Source organism: Scardinius erythrophthalmus, assembly GCF_964197995.2.
Source record: "Scardinius erythrophthalmus genome assembly, chromosome: 12".
Lineage (NCBI taxonomy): Eukaryota > Metazoa > Chordata > Actinopteri > Cypriniformes > Leuciscidae > Scardinius > Scardinius erythrophthalmus.
The window spans coordinates 39589167-39609287 of record NC_138232.1 but is presented as its reverse complement, the minus strand read 5'-3'; the positions used below and the strand labels follow the sequence as shown (position 1 = coordinate 39609287).

Sequence of the window (20121 nt, the reverse complement as noted above, 5' to 3'; positions counted from 1 at the left end):
ATTATGAACGAAAAATAGGCTATTTTTAATATTTTGGTGGACATCTTGGTGTTTGACTCTCTTGGGTAGGCCTTCCTTGCTGCTTTGCCTAAACATGTTTGTTCACGTTCATGCTAGATGTTCCAATAAAACATCCTCGATGGATCTATTGAATGTGCCTGTCGGCAGTTAATGACATGAGCATCTGGTCAGTCACGCGGAATCTGTGAAGGATGATAGAGAGCCAAACTCAACCGGGAATCAACAGGGTTTCATGATCCAAAAAAAAAAAAAACACACCCTACATGTCCTCTGATGTCATGGCTACAGTAGCACCTATGAACTGAACCTCAACCAATCCATAAATAGCGCTGTCCCACTAAAACCCCAGCCACTGGAATCACCCTTAGGAATAACTCTCAGCGCGCAAACCTTAAGCAACTGGTTAGAGATAGCCTACTACTTTTCCCCATAGCATCCATTACCAAGGCTGAGGATATGTTTTGCAATTCTCCCCCGTGTTGTAATGATGCAGGTTTCCTGCAGAAGAACAACAGTCTGGACGAGAAGAGTCGTATGGTGGGCGCCTTCAAGGAGAGCGCGAAGAACCAGATGACGCGCGACAACAGCGAGCGCTACACGCGCGACGAGACGGACTTCTCCAACCTGTTCGCTCGAGGTGACCATCCTTCTCATTCTTAATGCCACGTTTCAATCTAACGCACCGTTGCTTCATCATAAAATCGAACGATTAGAAGTTAAAGAAAAATAATTGAATGGTCGCATTGTATATTATAAACTAAAATCATTATATATAGCCTACAGTTACCGGTCAAACGTTTTGAAACATTACTATTTTAATGTTTTTAAAAGAAGTCTCTGATGCTCATCAAGCCTGCATTTATTTGATCAAAAATATAGAAAAAAAAAGAATATTGTGAAATATTTATTACAATTTAAAATAATGGTTTTCTATTTTAATATAGCCTACTTTCAAATATAATTTGATACCGATCTGATTTGATACCGATACATTATCAATGTTGGAGACAGTTGTGCTATACACACATGACACATATATATATATATATAATTTGTGATACTTTTTTTAGGATTCTTTGATTAATAAAAAGTTAAAAGAACAGCATTTATTTTAAATAGAAATATTTATTTTTTATATTGTATTTTTGTAACAACTACTGTTCAAAAGTTCGGGGTCAGTAATTGTTTTGATGAATACTTTTATTCAGCAAGGATATGTTAAATTGATTAAAAGGTTTATATTGTTAGAAAATATTGAATAAATGCTGTTCTTTTAAAAAAAATCACAGATTAAAAAAAATATATAATTCAGCATCACAACTGTTTCCAACATTGATAATAACTATCAAATAGTATCAAATAAGCATACTATAATGATTTCTGAAGGATCATGTGACACTGAAGACTGGAGTAATGATGCTAAAAATTCAGCTTTGATCACAGAAATAAATTATATTTTAAAGTATATCAAAATAGAAAACCATAATTTTAAATCATAATAATATTTCACAATATTACTATATTTTTCTGTATTTTTTTTTTTAAATCAAATGCAGGCTTGATGAGCATAAGAGTTCACATGATTGACTAGTGACCTAGAAATGGTAGATGAAAAAATCCCAGTGTAATTTTCAGTGTGGGTTCAGACTTTTCATCGCTTCAACTCCACTAATATTTCAATTGTATAAATGAAAACACTTCTTATCTTTTCATGCTGCCTCTATTCTAGATCTACTGCCTGCTAAAAATGGCGAGGAACCCACAATCCAGTTTCTTCTCGAAGTGGTGGAGATCCTCACCAATTATGTTCGCAAGACCTTCGACAGATCCACCAAAGTGCTGGACTTCCATCACCCTCACCAGCTCCTGGAGGGAATGGAGGGCTTCAACCTGGAGCTGTCGGATCAGCCGGAGTCGCTGGAGCAGATCCTGGTGGACTGCAGAGACACGCTCAAGTATGGAGTGAGAACAGGTACAGGCCAATGTCTGCTGGCCATCATAATTTCAAATGTAAAACTATTATTTTAAATGTTAATAATGTTTCACAATATTACTATTTTTACTGTATTGATCAAATAAATGTAGGCGAGCATAAGAGATTTATTTCAAACTCTTGAACAGCAGTGTATAGTTGACATGTAGAAAGTATTTTTGATCTGGTTGATTAATGTTATGATGTTAAAGAGTATTTACTTGCATTTTTGTTCTTATAATTCCTGTGAAAACTCTTCTCAGGTCATCCTAGATTTTTCAACCAGCTTTCATCTGGACTGGACATCATTGGTCTCGCTGGAGAATGGCTGACCTCTACTGCCAACACTAACATGTGAGTTATTCAAATCAGCCTGATCTCCTCTCCTTCTCCTCTCTTCTCTTCTCTTCTCTTCTCTTCTCTTCTCTTCTCTTCTCTTCTCTTCTCTTCTCTTCTCTTCTCTTCTCTTCTCCTCTCCTTTCCTCTCCTCTCCTCTCCTCTCCTCTCCTCTCCTCTCCTCTCCTCTCCTCTCCTCTCCTCTCCTCTCCTCTCCTCCCTTCTCCTCTCCTCTCATCTCCTCTCCTCTCCTCTCCTCTCCTCTCCTCTCTTCTCCTCTCATCTCCTCTCCTCTCCTCTCCTCTCCTCTCCTCTCCTCTCCTCTCCTCTCCTCTCATCTCATCTCTCCTCTCCTCTCCTCTCCTCTCCCTCATCTCTCCTCTCCTCTCATCTCCTCTCCTCTCCTCCCTTCTCCTCTCATCTCCTCTCCTCTCCTCTCCTCTCTTCTCCTCTCATCTCCTCTCCTCTCATCTCATCTCCTCTCCTCTCCTCTCCTCTCATCTCCTCTCCTCTCCTCTCCTCTCCTCTCCTCTCATCTCCTCTCCTCTTCTCCTCTCCTCTCCTCTCCTCTCATCTCATCTCTCCTCTCCTCTCCTCTCCTCTCATCTCTCCTCTCCTCTCATCTCCTCTCCTCCCTTCTCCTCTCCTCTCCTCTCCTCTCCTCTCCTCTCCTCTCCTCTCTTCTCTTCTCATCTCTCCTCTCCTCTCCTCTCCTCTCCTCTCCTCTCCTCTCCTCTCCTCTCCTCTCCTCTCTTCTCTTCTCATCTCTCCTCTCATCTCATCTCATCTCTCCTCTCCTCTCCTCTCCTCTCCTCTCCTCTCCTCTCCTCTCCTCTCCTCTCCTCTCCTCTCTTCTCTTCTCAATCTCTCCTCTCCTCTCATCTCATCTCTCCTCTCCTCTCCTCTCCTCTCCTCCTCTTCTCCTCTCCTCTCCTCCTCTTCTCCTCTCCTCTCCTCTCTTCCTCTCCTCTCCTCCTCTCCTCTCCTCTCCTCCTCCTCTCCTCTCCTCTCTTCTCTTCTCATCTCTCCTCTCATCTCCTCTCATCTCTCCTCCTCTCCTCTCCTCTCCCTCCTCTCCTCTCCTCCTCTCCTCTCCTCTCCTCTCCTCTCCTCTCCTCTCCTCTCCTCTCCTCCTCTCCTCCTCTCCTCTCCTCTCCTCTCCTCTCCTCCTCCTCTCCTCTCCTCTCCTCTCCTCTCCTCTCCTCTCCTCCTCTCCTCTCCTCTCCTCCTCTCCTCTCCTTCTCTCCTCTCATCTCTCCTCTCCTCTCCTCTCCTCTCCTCTCATCTCTCCTCTCCTCCTCTCCTCTCCTCTCCTCTCTTCTCATCTCATCTCTCCTCTCCTCTCCTCTCCTCTCCTCCTCTCTTCTCCTCTCTCTTCTCCTCTCATCTCTTCTCCTCTCCTCTCTCCTCTCCTCTCCTCTCCTCTCCTCTCATCTCCTCTCATCTCTTCTCATCTCTTCTCCTCCTCCCTCTCCTCTCCCTCTCCTCTCATCTCCTCTCCTCTCCTCCTCTCATCTCCTCTCCTCTCCTCTCCTCTCCTCCTCTCCTCTCCTCTCATCTCATCTCCTCTCCTCTCCTCTCATCTCCTCTCATCTCCTCTCATCTCTTCTCTCTCCTCCTCTCCTCTCTCTCATCTCCTCTCATCTCTTCTCCTCTCCTCTCTCTCCTCTCATCTCCTCTCCTCTCCTCTCATCTCCTCTCTTCTCCTCTCCTCTCCTCTCCTCTCCTCTCCTCTCATCTCATCTCCTCTCATCTCCTCTCCTCTCCTCTCCTCTCATCTCCTCTCATCTCCTCTCATCTCCTCTCATCTCCTCTCCTCTCTCTCATCTCCTCTCCTCTCCTCTCATCTCTCTCATCTCCTCTCATCTCTCTCCTCTCCTCTCCTCTCCTGTATTCTCTTCTCCTCTCCTCTCATCTCCTCTCATCTCCTCTCATCTCCTCTCCTCTCCTCTCCTCTCCTCTCTCTCCTCTCATCTCCTCTCATCTCCTCTCCTCTCCTCTCCTCCTCCTCTCCTCTCCTCCTCTCCTCTCCTCTCCTCCTCTCCTCTCTCTCTCATCTCCTCTCATCTCCTCTCATCTCCTCTCATCTCCTCTCCTCTCATCTCATCCTCTCCTCTCCTCTCATCTCCTCTCATCTCCTCTCATCTCTTCTCCTCTCCTCTCTCTCCTGTATTCTCTTCTCCTCTCCTCTCATCTCCTCTCATCTCCTCTCATCTCCTCTCCTCTCCTCTCCTCTCCTCTCCTCTCATCTCCTCTCCTCTCCTCTCCTCTCATCTCCTCTCCTCTCCTCTCTCCTCTCCTCTCCTCTCCTCTCCTCTCCTCTCCTCTCCTCTCCTCTCATCTCCTCTCATCTCCTCTCATCTCTTCTCCTCTCCTCTCCTCTCCTGTCTTCTCTTCTCCTCTCCTCTCATCTCCTCTCTTCTCCTCTCCTCTCCTCTCCTCTCCTCTCCTCTCCTCTCATCTCCTCTCCTCTCCTCTCATCTCATCTCATCTCCTCTCATCTCCTCTCCTCTCCTCTCCTCTCCTCTCCTCTCATCCTTCTCCTCTCCTCTCCTGTCTTCTCTTCTCCTCTCATCTCTTCTCCTCTCCTCTCCTCTCCTCTCATCTCCTCTCATCTCATCTCCTCTCCTCTCCTCTCCTCTCCTCTCCTCTCATCTCCTCTCCTCTCCTCTCCTCTCATCTCCTCTCCTCTCCTCTCCTCTCCTCTCCTCTCCTCTCCTCTCCTCCTCTCCTCTCCTCTCCTCTCATCTCATCTCCTCTCATCTCCTCTCATCTCCTCCTCTCCTCTCCTCCTCTCCTCCTCTCCTCTCCTCTCCTCTCCTCTCATCTCCTCTCATCTCATCTCCTCTCCTCTCCTCTCCTCTCCTCTCATCTCCTCTCCTCTCCTCTCCTCTCATCTCCTCTCCTCTCCTCTCCTCTCCTCTCCTCTCATCTCCTCTCATCTCCTCTCCTCTCATCTCTCCTCTCCTCCTCTCCTCTCCTCTCCTCTCCTCTCCTCTCCTCTCCTCTCCTCTCCTCTCCTCTCCTCTCCTCTCCTCTCCTCTCCTCTCATCTCTTCTCCTCTCCTCTCCTCTCCTCTCCTCTCCTCTCATCTCTTCTCCTCTCATCTCATCTCTTCTCCTCTCCTCTCCTCTCCTCTCCTCCTCTCCTCTCATCTCCTCTCATCTCTTCTCCTCTCCTCTCCTCTCCTCTCATCTCTTCTCCTCTCATCTCATCTCTTCTCCTCTCCTCTCTCCTCTCCTCTCCTCTCCTCTCCTCTCCTCTCCTCTCCTCTCCTCTTCTGTCCTCTCCCCTCGGTGGATACATGTTGTTTGTGCTACATGTGTAAGTGTTTCCACTGCTCTGAGGTTATGTAAAGGGTTTGTTTGAACGCTATGGCTAGAGGCGCTGTCTTTGTCAACTCTGCATCGAGTGATGTCTCTGATTGCTGTAACCACCCGCTGCCCTCCAGGCGTGTGAGATTGCATATTGATCAGCACATAGAGTTACACATTTGGCCGTTGCACTACATGATATAAAGAGCAAATTGACTTGAGCTGTTTTATTGGACATTTCTGTCTGATGAGTTGCTCATGCGAAGTGCAAAGGTGATTAGGAAAGAAACGATAGTATAGATTGCTCTGACACATAGATTTTTTTTTCCTTTTTAAGTTGCAGAAAACACAAGGCATAGAGCGCTGGCTGCAGTGATGATTTATTTTTGTTGGTCAACCCGGAAGTTAGCATCACACTCGACAAACTCTGTGACCAACAAAAGATTCCATCATGATAACCTTTACAAACTAACACAACTTTTATGAATTTTGACGAACGAACTACACCACGGCCACATAAATTCAACATCACCACCGTTAAGCATCCAACAGCTCTTTCAGCACTTATTTAAAAGCATTTTCCCTGAAAGTTTGAGTTAGAATAGTTTACAAGAGCATGATTATAAACACAAAAAGGCTGTGAAAGCGACTAGTGAGTAGATGAGTTTACCTGTTCGGCTGATGGTGTTTAATGTCCCCGACAACCTCTATAGTCCCATTGAGACACTTGACGGCAAACACCTTTTTCAAAACAAGTAAAACTTTAACAAATCACAGCTGGGGTATTACTGATGCATTCTCTGTCGTAGAATAAAACGTGTAGATATCTTGAGCTTGTGTTAAACCACAAACCATATTTCAGACATTTTACAAAAATCCCATTGACATTGGGACGATGGAAGCAGAAGTGCACACCCAGATTATTACCACTGATAAAAAAACAAGGATTTGTGCAACTAGACTTAGATATAGCCTTTATGACCACTTCATCAGGTGAAAATGAGCCCTTTATCCCATTTATAAAGCTGAAGCTGATGGGGTTTTTTCATGAAGCTTATGACTGTGCAGCACTGAAGAGTCTTACAACACTAAAGCACAGAATGGACTTGTACCAAATCTATTTAACAGCCCATTGATTGTGTGTGACTGTGGGCTGGTAGGAAGTGTGTGCCAGCTGGGACCAGCCAGTCGGAGAGCGTGTGTGTCCCTGCGGGCTGAACAGTCTGGCCATCGCATTTCACTCCCAGAGGCCATTTTGATCTCAGAGGACCGAGCACTTCATTACAGCTGTCTTTCTTAATATAAACAGAGAGCTTCTTATAATAGAAGTCACTTACGATGAGAAAGGCCTTGTTAAATAGCCATTACTATGAACAATGGGTTTTTGCAATAGGGAATTACTTTGATTAATATCCTCTTAGCTAATTCATGCCACATACGAAGAGGAAGAGAGCAAAAGAGAGAAAAGAGCAGAGCTGAAAACATTAAAGAACTTATAGGGTCTGTTTCAATAAAGTGAGCTGCCTATAGTAGTATTTTAGGGCATCATAGATGCTCTTCTGACACTAAATCTGTTTATGTTGCCCTATATCCCATTTTGGACTAAATCTAAAGCAGTAGAACATGTAATGCTGCCATGAACCTCAGAGTCGGAAACATATAATGGAAGTAGCCTAAACAAAAGAAAATAATTTTACTGCGAATAAACCCAAATAACTATCTGAATTCAAAATTGTGCAAATTATTAATTTATATGCCCTTTTTATACATGGTATCACAACTAAATGTTTTTACATTAACCAAACTGATTAACTTTACATAATTTTTAACGGAAGAGCGGATTTGGCCATTTGTAACTTAAATGTGCGATTCACTTCCAGCATCAACATAACATAAACTATTTGATATACAACATAATAGAACGTTAACATTTTCTCATCTTCCTAAAAGTGCATAAAATAACAGTTTATTTTAGCATTTACTCTTCCTATCCGGCCCCGTGCAATGGGAAATGAAAATGCTGTTTTCCATATTTGATCAAGCTATTGTTCTTTCAACATGAAAACAGTTTAACATGATGCAACCGTGTGTGAATGAGAAACCTGATACAATAGAGTTCAAACAAAATTAATTATTTAAATAAAGTGAACAGCATCAATAAATCATTTTTTGGGTGTATTTTACCTGACCAAGTCCTATGCCCGCTTAAAGGTTGCAAACTGGCATTTGATATATCATATTATTTTAATTTATTATCATAATCATAAACACTTTTACTGTTAACTGCACTTTGTTTTTCTTACAGCTCGTGAATCGTATGTCTATGAATAAGGTGCCAAATAAGGTGGATAGACTTGCTTCCCAATTATTATATTATAGATCAGTGTTGCCACCATGTTTCAGTTTGGCATGCCCCTTTTGACATCACAACTTCGCAACTGGTAGAATTCCAAGTTTCCCACTTGTAAATATGACATTGCTCAGTCATTTATTTTCAATATTTCCAACTCCACTTGAAGGGCACATATAAAAAGGCATTCCCAGAGAGATAGGCTCAGTGAAAAAACATTTAATATGCATGACAAAGCAACAACTTTATCCAATATTTGTGTTTACAATTTTGCTTTTTTGCATGAATAACACTATTTGTTTGACTGACTACATCCATATGAACCCAATCCTAATATGAACACCATATCTGAATTCATTGTTCACATTCTTTTTCCTATGGAGTAGACACCAAAGCAGCTCACTAGTCTGTATGTTTTCTTTGTGACATTTGCTTTATGCTATTTTTAACAGTATGAATAAAAACATTCACAAGTGCTGCTGACATTTCAGAAGTCAAGAGGTGATCGATGGTGTTGGGTGGTTTCCTGTATAAAACCTTGAATTTTGCCCTTTCTTCACATCTTATTCCTGTTAAAGCATGGATATGATGTTAAAAAGCACTATTTTTGTATTCAATAGATGGAGTCATGACAGTGCTTTACATGAAGCACTAATGGCAGAGGTGTGTTAGTTCACTAGATGAGAGTGTGGGAGTCTCTCTGTTGATTAGTTCTTTTTCAGCCGCTCAAAATCTCGGGATAAACATTTCTCCTTCTCTCCCACATTATGCCGTCTTGTAGCTCGAGGGATAAAGCTGTTGTGTTCGCCTCCCACTGCTCTCTGCCCCATTTTGAAGGATTTCACCTGCAATGTTTTAGAATGTTTCATTTCTGCACTGCTGAGATTGTCGCTTCAGCTGCTGCCACACACACACACACACACACAAAGGGCTTTGTGAAAAGAAGAGTGAATGGACAGGCTGCAAATGCTGCTTCTTCTGTCATTATTCACCGTGGCTAATTTAGACCCATTATTTCTCATCAGCGGTGACACACACTGACCGGCAGCTATAATGGACTGACACACGCGCGCGCACACACACAAAGAATCATCCATACACCCTCAAAATAGCTTCACATAAAAGACAAAAAAAGAGGTTTTTACATTAAATTTGAGTGGTGTTTTGGCTGGTTTCTTGGGATTTCAACGAGCTTGTGTGGTGTTGCTGGTGTTGCTAAAAGCCCTTTTGTCTTTATGATAAACGATTTTCAGTGGTTAATGCCGATATTGATATCTAGAGACCAACATAGGCACATATAATGCTGATATATTCAGTGCATAATACAGCAAATGACATGCTGAATTAAGAATTAATTACACAAGTATTTACTCAAAAATCACTTTTCAATTAAATGTAGCTATTAATAAGACAATCACAACAAAAATGATGGATCATCTCTTGTTCTTTTCATCAGCATATTGTGCTTATAGTGAGCATGTGATTATGACTTTGTGTTATGCAAATGTAGACTATATGACACAATTTCATAATACAATGGTAAAAGGTCCCGATATACATTGTGCCACCGCAATATTCAGACAGGTATTAAATTTCCGGTTGGTTTCTCCTCCATTTGTACATGAAAATGCAATTTGTCAAATCCAACACGTGTAAGATCTGCGGGAAAATACATTGTTCTATTTATATGACATTATGACAGCCGGAATCATGTTTTAGCTGCATGTTATTGATGATTCTCGGTTATTTTTACTGTCTTAAATCTTTGTTCCTTTTGTGACGGAGCTGAACAATGAGTCTGCCCGGGGCTGTTCCCTGTCCTACTTGTGTTCATCACACTTTCGTCCCTCTCTTCTCTGAATGAGATGGATTTGTGCGGGAGTGTGTTCTTATCAGGCGCGCGCAGCCGTCCCCTCATTTACACGCTGTCTGTCCCCCGTCAGACTGAAGTTACTCCTGCATTTAGACGGACAGATAGCCATCAGAATACTGACTCCCTTCATTAAAACACCCTGAAATGAGCCCTTATCTAGTCTATCACAGCCGTCTTTTAATTAGCGATATTCAAAGCAGCCGAGAGGGACAGAATGTTCCTCTGTCGGAACAATGTCTGCAGGGACTGTGAATCTCTGAAGTAGCTGTTGCCTGATTTAGCTATGAATGTCAGAAATATAAATCTCAAACGAAACTCATAACCAAGTCAAATTTCATAAAAATAAATAAAAAAATAAAAGAAAAACACCACACAGTAGCCTAAGCTTGTTTGAATTTTATTTTGGCGCAATTGCGAGTTTAGCCTATATCTCGTGATTCTGACTTTATAAAGCGCAATTGTGAGTCAAATAATGCAATTCTGAGAAAAGAAGTCAGAAATGTGGGATAAAAATTCGCAATTACCTTTTTTATTTTTTATTCTGTGGCGGAAACAAGCTTCCATATTTAAGCCTATCGAGTTATCGTAAGGCTGATATCAATCAGCATCAGAATTCTTGGAAAGCCAATCAGAATCGAGTTCCAAAACTAAATCACCAATCAAAAACCACCAATTAAAATAATGTGAATTTTTTTTTTAAGTGTAGCCTAATTTATTTTATTATTTATAATTTCTTTACACTGTGATTTGGTTGTTAAACTAAGCAAAAAATATGTTTCTTCTTGTGACTAAATATACTAAATATTAATCTCAAACGAATCTCATATTGACCAAATTTCATTTGGTGTTTGTGTGTTCAGGTTCACATATGAGATCGCACCCGTATTTGTTCTGATGGAGCAGCTGACCCTAAAGAAGATGAGAGAGATGATTGGCTGGCCGAACGGGGATGGCGATGGACTCTTCTCACCAGGTGAATAATAAATCGAAATAATCCATAACAAACAAAATGATTGAATATTACAATTACAAACGTATGATGTTCACCCAAAAACATATAACAAAACAATGACCATATTATGCATAAAAATAGGAAATGATGGATTTAATTCCTGTGGTGCTGAAATACACTGAATGCTCATCTGTTCACAGGTGGTGCCATATCAAACATGTACAGTGTGATGGTTGCACGGTATAAGTATTTCCCAGAAGTCAAAACCAAAGGCATGTCAGCAGCACCAAGACTCGTGCTCTTCACATCTGAACATGTAAGTGCACACGAGGATTTGTCTCCCTCTGGGGGTCATATATTTATTTTTGTCGTGTAAGTGTGAATGATTACATTAATTGTATTCTATCTATATTATTTTGGATATTTTGGTTGACTGGCAGCACTTGCTTATTTTTTTGCAGAGTCATTACTCAATCAAAAAGGCTGGAGCTGTACTGGGATTTGGCAAAGAAAACGTCATTCTCCTGAAGACAGATGAAAGGTATCATGACAGTACAGTTCTGTGTCAGTTATATAAGAATAAATAAGGATAAAAAGCTCAAAACTATGTTATATATGTATGTGTATATATATATATGGTTATGTATATAAGCACATGGACTTTTATAGTCCCTCCCACTTATACCTAATTGGCTGTCTTGTTTAGGGGGCGTGTCATACCTGCTGACTTAGAGGCCAAGATCATTGATGCTAAACAGAAGGTGTGTAAATGCACACACTACACTGCTCTGTTCTGTGCTCTTGAGACAAGTGAGTGAGCGTATTTAACCTCTGTGCCTGAAGAGGTCAGTGGATCAATACCGGGGCAGGTATCCTCAAGCTGATGGATGAGTTGACCTTCTTGTGCTTCTGTTAATGAAGTGGCACTCTGCTGTTAGGGCATTATCTTTAGGCCATGCACTATCAACAGTGAATGTGATTTTAAATGTGTATTTTAGGGTTACGTGCCACTGTTTGTGAATGCGACGGCTGGTACCACAGTATATGGAGCATTCGATCCCATCAATGACATTGCCGACATCTGCGAGAAGTACGACCTGTGGTTGCACGTGGATGTAAGTTTGACTCAAATGCATGCATTTTCAATCAGTGCTTTCAGGATAAATACATGAATATATCACTGAATAAATGAATGAATAAATCTCCAGGGCGCATGGGGCGGAGGACTGTTGATGTCCAGGAAACACCGTCACAAGCTTAGCGGAATTGAGAGGTATGTAAAAACCACAGGTGATGATGAGGTGCTAAAGTGACTGTATGTCACAGGTAAGGTGCAGTGTGAGCTGAAACCCCACTCGTGTGTTTGTTTCAGGGCAAACTCTGTCACATGGAACCCTCATAAGATGATGGGTGTACCGTTGCAATGTTCAGCCATCCTGGTTAGAGACAAGGTGAGACTTGGACATAAACAGACATATACACTATTGTAAACATTTTTTTTTTTTTTTCTCAAATGAAATTAAGGGCTGAATAAAATTGATCAAAAGATTTCTATTTCAAATGCTGTTCTTTTGAACCGTCTTTTTATAAAAAAATCCTGCAAAAATGTATATGAAGCAGCACAGCTGTTTTCAACATTGATAATAAACATAAATGTTTCTTGAGCATCAAATCATCATATTAGAATGATTTCTGAAGGATCATGTGACTCTGAAGACTGGAGTAATGATGCTGAAAATTCAGCTTTGATCACAGGAATAAATTAGTTACATATATTCACATAGAAAACAGTTATTTTAAATTGTAATAATATTTCAAAAGAAATGCTACTGTTTTTACTGTGTTTCTGATCAAATAAGCAGAAGCGACTTCATTCAAAAGCATTAAACAATCTTACCAGCTCCAGACCTCTGAACAGTAGTGAACATGCACAAGCAGGGCCTGAAATTAACTTTTCTCTGCACCTGCTAATGGCCGGTGACTTAAGAAAATGTACCGGCTATACATATTTTTTACCGGCCATGAAACTGTTTTTGCAAAAACAGGCAGTTATGACACAAAAATTTTAACAAGTGAAAATTCACAATTCTCTAGAAATTTCGACACGACAGCTAAAACTACTAGCTTAACTAATATATATTTAAAACATTATTAAAGACAAGCAAACAGTCAGTAAAAAAATAAGAACAAATAATCAAATTACAAGCAAAAGGACAAATAAATACAATATAACAAATATACAAATTAAATAAACAGAGCTTTTCAGGCTTTTCAGGTCTGACAGTAGTTTTCAGGTACACAAATGTACTAAAAGTACGCAAATGTAAAACAACATTGCATAGTCTTCACTGTATAAATTAAACGTCTGTATTAATTAATCCTTAGTTACAAAAGCTATTTAGTCAAGAGCAGTGAGTGATTTTTTTCTTTGTCCTTTGTTGTTTGATTAAGATTAAAAACACAGACAGCAGCAGGAATATTAGGCTACTGTCACTTTAAGAGCGAATGCACGGATCTAATATACTTTCTCAACTGTTTACATTCACTTAAAGCTACACTGTATAATTTTTTAAGTTGATTCTTAGCAAAAAACACTTTGATCTTTCAAAATGATATGTGCTCATTAATGTGTAATTACTTCTACCAACTAATCAAGTATTCTCGTAAGCGTAGATGTATTTAGAATACATACGAGCAAGTCGCTCGAATGGCGGCAGCCATTTGGCGCCTCCATCTTGAAAATACATTAGCCAAAGAGGGACATACCTGGAAATTCAAGCTTCGCCTTTCACGTTTTTACACTCAGTGGCGCCGTGACGAATGCGAGGGGGAGATTACTCGCGACTGCCGGTAGATTTGAAATAATTTGGCCACCGTTGGAGTTAAAACGCCCTCGGAATGGGAGGGGCTAGAAAGTAATATTCAGTTGGTAGTCATAAACAATTTCACCACTAGATGGGAGAAAATCCTACACAGTGTAGCTTTAAGACATAACTGACTATGTTCACTAGGATACTTGGTATTTTTTTTTACATAATTTTGTGTGAATTTGTCTGCTCCAGTGCAAGAAGACATGAAAGATAGCTTAGTTTAGTGTTTGTGCGCGCGCTTCAGAAGGGTACGCAAACAAAACTTTTCACCTAGAACGAGTAACGAAATGTATCCCTTTTGCATCTTCTTGCGCTTGAATATTTAAATTTTCTGCTTAAACTTTCGTGACAATGCAGCGCTGGCCCATCAACTGTCCCGAGCGTCGTTCAAGTTTGTTCAAGTTCATGCATTGTTAGAATTCATAAAAATGTTACCGGCCAACTGGCGAGTTTCATATACTCGTCCTCAACGCCGATTTTTACTTGCATGGCGCTTGGCGAGTGTTAATTTTAGGCCCCTGTGTACAAGTCTAAACTAAAATGTTGGCAATGCAGTTACACACCTAACTCATGTGGATATACTCATCTGCTAAATTAATGCATGTAGATCAAGTTTAGTTAATATTGCTGCTGATCACATTGAATACGCTGTGCTTCTGTTTCAGGGCATTCTGCAGGGCTGCAACTCCATGTGTGCTGGATACCTCTTCCAACCAGACAAACAGTACGACGTGAACTACGACACCGGAGACAAGGCCATCCAGTGTGGCAGACATGTAGACATCTTCAAATTCTGGCTCATGTGGAAGGCCAAGGTGGGTCACAGCAGCCGCTATTATGTCAAGTCAAGTCAAATTAATTTGCATAGCGATTTTCACAATATATATTGTTTTGAAACAACTTTAAAGAAAATCATGTTTCAGTGTTTATAATATCTTCATGTCTTAGTCACATTCAGCAGATTAGAGCTGAGTATAGTTTACATTTCTCCATGATAAAAGCAATCAAGCATTTGAGATTTGCTATATAGTATATCAGCGCATGCGGATAAAGTTGGACACTTATATATCCAACTTTATATAAAGAGCTGGCCAATAGTATAGTTGCATTTTGTGACAAAATAAAAAATCAGGCTTTGATGTATGCAGTTGCTTTACATGAGTGTACTGTATGTACAATATATATAATTCAACTTTATATATAGACCTATGCGATTATAGTTACGTTTTATGATGATGTAAACATTCAAAGCGTTGGGATTTGCTATATAGTATATATTGCTGTACCTTTTTTGCATACTGTATATATGTGAAAAAATTTGGACATAATATATATCCCACTTTATATAGAGAGAGGTACATTTTTGCGACAACACAAACTGAGATTTGCAATATAGTATATTTTGCTTTACATGAGAATTAATTAGTTAAAGTTATTACAATAGGGTTACGGTTAGGGTTTGGTTTGGGGTTAGTTGTAATTATGCATAATTTACTGTTATTACTATAGTAAGTGCATGTAGTAACATGTAGCTCAGTAACCTTAAAATGAAGTGTTACCTCAACTTTTAATATGAAGACAGTTATGTGGCTCTAGCACTAAGTATTTTGTTGAGAAAAACATTTTTATTGTGCCTGGTGAATTTTATCCTTGCAGGGCACAATTGGGTTTGAGCAGCACATTGACAGATGCCTGGAGCTTTCTGAATATCTCTACAATAAAATCAAGAACCGTGAGGGATATGAAATGGTCTTTGAGGGCCAGGTTTGTATCTGGAACACACATATTTATAGATTGAAAGAAATGCTTACCTAACACTGGATGTAATGGCTTTTGTTATTGCTTTTATTTTGCTCTCTACAGCCCCAGCACACAAATGTTTGCTTCTGGTATATTCCACCAAGCTTGCGTGGCATGCCACACGGAGACGAGCGACGGGAGAAGCTACACAGGGTACTTCATCATCTCATATAACTACCAAATCAAGAGTAACAAGAGTAGCATGTGTCGTAATTCCCCTGTTTTCCCCTGCAGGTGGCGCCGAAGATCAAGGCATTGATGATGGAGTGCGGCACAACCATGGTAGGGTACCAACCACAGGGAGACAAAGTCAACTTCTTCCGAATGGTGGTCTCCAATCATGCCGTCACAATGTCAGACATCGATTTCCTGATCGACGAGATCGAGAGGCTGGGTCATGACGTGTAAGAGCAGGGAACTGTGTATAATAGTGGCTCAGGCACTCGACGGGACAGTCGTGCGCTCTACACATTTAATGGCTATGTTTCGACGTCGTGTTGTGGTCCAATATGTTCTGTCCTTCTTCTCAATGTCTGTAGATCTTTCACTTACAGATTACATAGCCTGTTTAGCATGGAGGCTTGTTTCCGCCTTGGAGTAAAACTAAAATTTTTATCTCTCAATTCTGACTTTTTTTTTTTTTGCAGTTGTTAGTTTATATTTTAGAATCCGGACTTTATAACTCACAAAAGTTATATTCTGAGAAAAAAAAGTCAGAATTGAGAGGTATCATAACAATTTGGAATTGTGAGAAATAAAGTTGGAATTGTGAGAAAAACATCATAATTGTGAGAAAAAAAAGTTGCAATTAAGTTTATATCTCACAATTCTGACTTTTTTTTTCTTGCAATTCCGAGTTTATATCTCACACTTTGAGGAAAAAAAGTCAGAATTGAGAGTTATCTTAAAAATTGGAATTGTGAGATATAAACTTGCAATTGCGAGAAAACCATCATAATTGTAAGAAAAAAAGTGTTTTATAATTGCGAGTTTATATCGCAATTCGGACTTTATTTCTCGCAATTTTCGAGTTTATAACGCAATTTTGCACGAATTTTGAGATATAAACTCGAAATTACAAATATAACGTAGCAGATAGCACACGTACATCACGGAGACGTCTATTTGATGTGTGTGTTTACATCTGGAAGACGTATTTTTAAGAGTGTTTGCTCATCTGCAATACGTCTATAGGACGTTTCCTGTCAGATGTCAAATAGGCGTTTAGAAGATGTCTTTAAGATGTATTGATTTAGAATGTATGTTAAACTGACATCTTAAAGATGTCTATCAGATGTTAGTAAACAGCAGATGCTTTCCAGATGAAGTGATCTTTAACAGACATCTTGCAGTCGTATGTGTGCTACTATACGTATAATTGGGAGAATTTTTTTTCTGAATTATAAAAAGCTCGCAATTACAAATAAAACTCGCAATTGCGAGCAAAAAGTCAGAATTGTTAGATATAGCCTAAATTTGCAATTACGAGAAAAAAAGTCAGAATTGCGAGAAAAAAAGTTGCGATTAAGTTTATATCTCACAATTCTACCTTTTTTCCCTTGCAATTCTGAGTTTATATCTCACACTTTGAGAGAAAAATAAAGTCCGAATTGAGAGATATAAACTCGCAATTACAAATAAAACAATTTTACTCGAGAGAGAAAAAAATCTATCTAAATTTTTTTTTTTTTTTTTTGCAATTACCTTTATTGTTTTATTCCATGGCGGAAGCAAGCTTTTCCCTAGTATAACTACACGGTCACCTTACAGCACAGTTTAAGTCCACTGGGATCATGTGTAACAGCCGGTGCTTCGGGTTTGTAAATACAAGATAAAGATGAGCAAAGGCCCTTTTAATGAAGCTCGAAGCCCTTTCTGTGTAGTAGTGGGGTCAGTGTGTGTGAACCAGTGGTTGATCTGTATTTTAGTGTTGTGTTTCTAGAACTTACCTTGTTAGTAGGTCATGTAAAGTGGTTAATCAACACCTTTGTGAGGTGAAACATATTCAAGAATTTTCCGTTTGAAATGATATAAAAATAGATAAACAAAGACCTTTATTTATATTGTGAGCCGAGCAGTGTTTAAAGGTTCAGTATTTCTCCCATTTGTAATGGTTCTTCGTTTGTACTTTAAGACAATATATATATATATATAATCAATAACGTTTAGGTTAATGTTTAATAGTCCTGTAGTGTACTTGTGAGCCAAAGACAGAACTAGTGCCATACATTTTACAATATACTCGATATTCTTTGAAATAAGCAAGCATATAAATTATAGTATAGACATTTATATACAGTAAATATGAATATATTGTATATGTTTATTGTTGTTCAGGCCCTTGACTCTGTGCAATCAGTGTGTTAGTGTTATAATGTTATTGTGTGTATCTTTGACTGAATGTTACAAGCAATCCTATCAATTATCTGAAGGTTAGTAACCAGATGTTTAATGCTGATTATTGATATTCAACTCAGGCGATTATAGCATCATATAAATATATATATAAAGAGAAGAAACCACAAAAGAAAACAATAAAGCAAAAAGCACAAACTTAGAGGGAAGGAGAGAAATGATGTCCTCTGGATGCTGGAAGATTGTGTTAATAATATAAATATTTATTAAAGGTTTATTGATATTTCACTGCTGTATTAAGATTCAACGGTTGTCTTTGAACATGTGAAAGATGACTTTATTTAATGTTCAATGTTTTTGACAAATGCACAATAATCTTTTTCCTCTATTGCAGTAAATTGTTGACTGTAAATGTTGAATGTGAGGAGGGCGATCTGGTCTCCTCGGTAAGGCTGGCACTTTAAAATGCAATCACTATATGTAAACTGTTATTAACACAATAAAAGCTACTAAACTATAAGAATGTTCTGTTGGTCGTCTTTTTAAAAAGTAAAATCGGACTCTTTTATTTTAAAGCTTATGCACTTCACACTTGAGATTGTTTGTGTTTCCTTTTATTTAATTCTTATTTTAACCAGCTGCGATTATAATTTGTAAGTAATCTACCCAGCACTGTTGAAATATTATTCATATGCCAAGTTACAGATCAGATCAGAGAGCCGAGGAGCCATATTAAGTATAAATGATGCAAAGATTAGAGAAAAGTTCAGTTGAAAAACATTTGCAAAAGCATGACTCTATAAAAGATCACTTCTCATGTTTTCCTTTTATTGGCCTATATGTTCTTCTGCTGTAATGCATCAGCCACAGGGAGGCAGTGTCACACAGACATGAAGAACTGAAAACATGTTGCACACATTTGACTCCCTCCAGAGGGCGCTGAACCCCACATTAACATTAAAGGGATAGTTCACCCAAAAATGACAAATCTGTCATCATTTACTCACCCTCAAGTTGTTCCAAACCTGTATGAATTTCTTTCTTCTGCTGAACACAAAAGAAGATATTTTGAAGAATGTCGGTGACCAAAAAGTTAATGGGACCCATTAACGTCTTCATACTATGGAAGTCGATGGGGGTCATCAACAGTTTGATTATCGATTTTCATCTAAATATATTCTTCTTCATACAGGTTTGGAACAACTTGACGGTGAGTAAGTGATAACAGAATTTTCATTTTTGGGTGAACTATCCCTTTAACACAACATAGTTAAAGAAGACTACAAAATTTGTAAGTGTAAAATGTGAGGACGGTGTCTGTGTTCTACTGGACAATCATTGACACATGAATAATGATACTAAAAACCTTATTATACAGGTATTTAATTTAATGTAAGAGATAAGTTACAAAAAAACATCATTTTTATTTAGTACACGCACATTGGTATTTATACATTTTTTTTCTATTAAGTTTTATTTATACATTTCAAAAAATCTCTATTTGACTGCACTCTCAGAATAATATGGCACGGCTCTGATATGGCATAAAGGCTAATGCCAACTTATTTACTTGTAGCGTATTTATTCCAGAATGTACGCTATATCGAAGAATGTCACGTGACAAATCCGGAAAACTGCTCTTTTTTTATTAAGGAAGTGTAGACACAGAGATAGAAGGAACCATAGACAGTAAAAGAAATGGACACAGCGACCCCATTGGATTCAACCAGTGGGTAAGCGTTTCGTATTAGTTTGAAGGTACCCCCGGGAGCCGCCATTGGCTAACAAGCCTTCACCTGCTGTTAGCATCCCATTGACTTCCATTCATTTTGGCGTCACTTTGACAGCGAATAACTTTACATCTGAGGCGTTTAAAGACTCCATTTGTCCATTATTTATTTCTAAAGAAACACGACAATGTATAAAAGGCTCCATTACCTTGTATCTTACATTATGGCCCCGTAGAAGCAGTTTTTGTAAAAGTAGGCTAACGATTGCGTCAAAACCACGCGACTCTCTGGAAATTACCGTAGAGACAGGAAGAGAAGCTCGCGGGCAATTTGGGGGACGCGGAGGCATAAAGTCCGATAAAGTCAAAGGAGAAGCCCATAGAGAGTCATGACGTTGCTCCTGCTCCTAGCTCATGGACAGATCCTACTCACGCTTTCCATCTCTGCAAGATTCGGAAGGGAATGGTTCAGATTTCGTCAGGCACAGCTGCTAGAAAACTTACAACTGTCAGGCAGGCTGCTCACGTCACATCCCCGTCGTCAAGCTC

At 39.6% G+C, this 20121-nt stretch overlaps 1 protein-coding gene across 1 annotated transcript; it reads left to right on the top strand.

Annotated features, from left to right (window-relative positions):
* The first annotated feature begins 389 nt into the window (after window positions 1-389).
* On the top strand, window positions 390-18308 carry gad1b (glutamate decarboxylase 1b). The gene is made up of 14 exons (XM_081380329.1): window positions 390-658; window positions 1751-1993; window positions 2257-2347; window positions 10727-10839; window positions 11019-11134; window positions 11280-11359; window positions 11525-11579; window positions 11817-11933; window positions 12027-12091; window positions 12191-12269; window positions 14354-14503; window positions 15345-15452; window positions 15552-15641; window positions 15723-18308. Exons 1-14 carry the CDS (start codon window positions 478-480, stop codon window positions 15894-15896), a joined length of 1662 nt encoding a protein of 553 aa, XP_081236455.1. The 5' UTR covers window positions 390-477; the 3' UTR covers window positions 15897-18308.
* Window positions 18309-20121: the final 1813 nt, after the last annotated feature.

Bases quoted from the DNA above. Each gene is read 5' to 3' on its own strand.
- gad1b (XM_081380329.1), top strand. From the start codon at position 478: ATGTTTTGCAATTCTCCCCCGTGTTGTAATGATGCAGGTTTCCTGCAG. The intron at 11,580-11,816 runs GTGTGTAAATGC...TGTGTATTTTAG, and splicing joins TCATTGATGCTAAACAGAAG to GGTTACGTGCCACTGTTTGT. The intron at 12,270-14,353 runs GTGAGACTTGGA...CTTCTGTTTCAG, and splicing joins CCATCCTGGTTAGAGACAAG to GGCATTCTGCAGGGCTGCAA.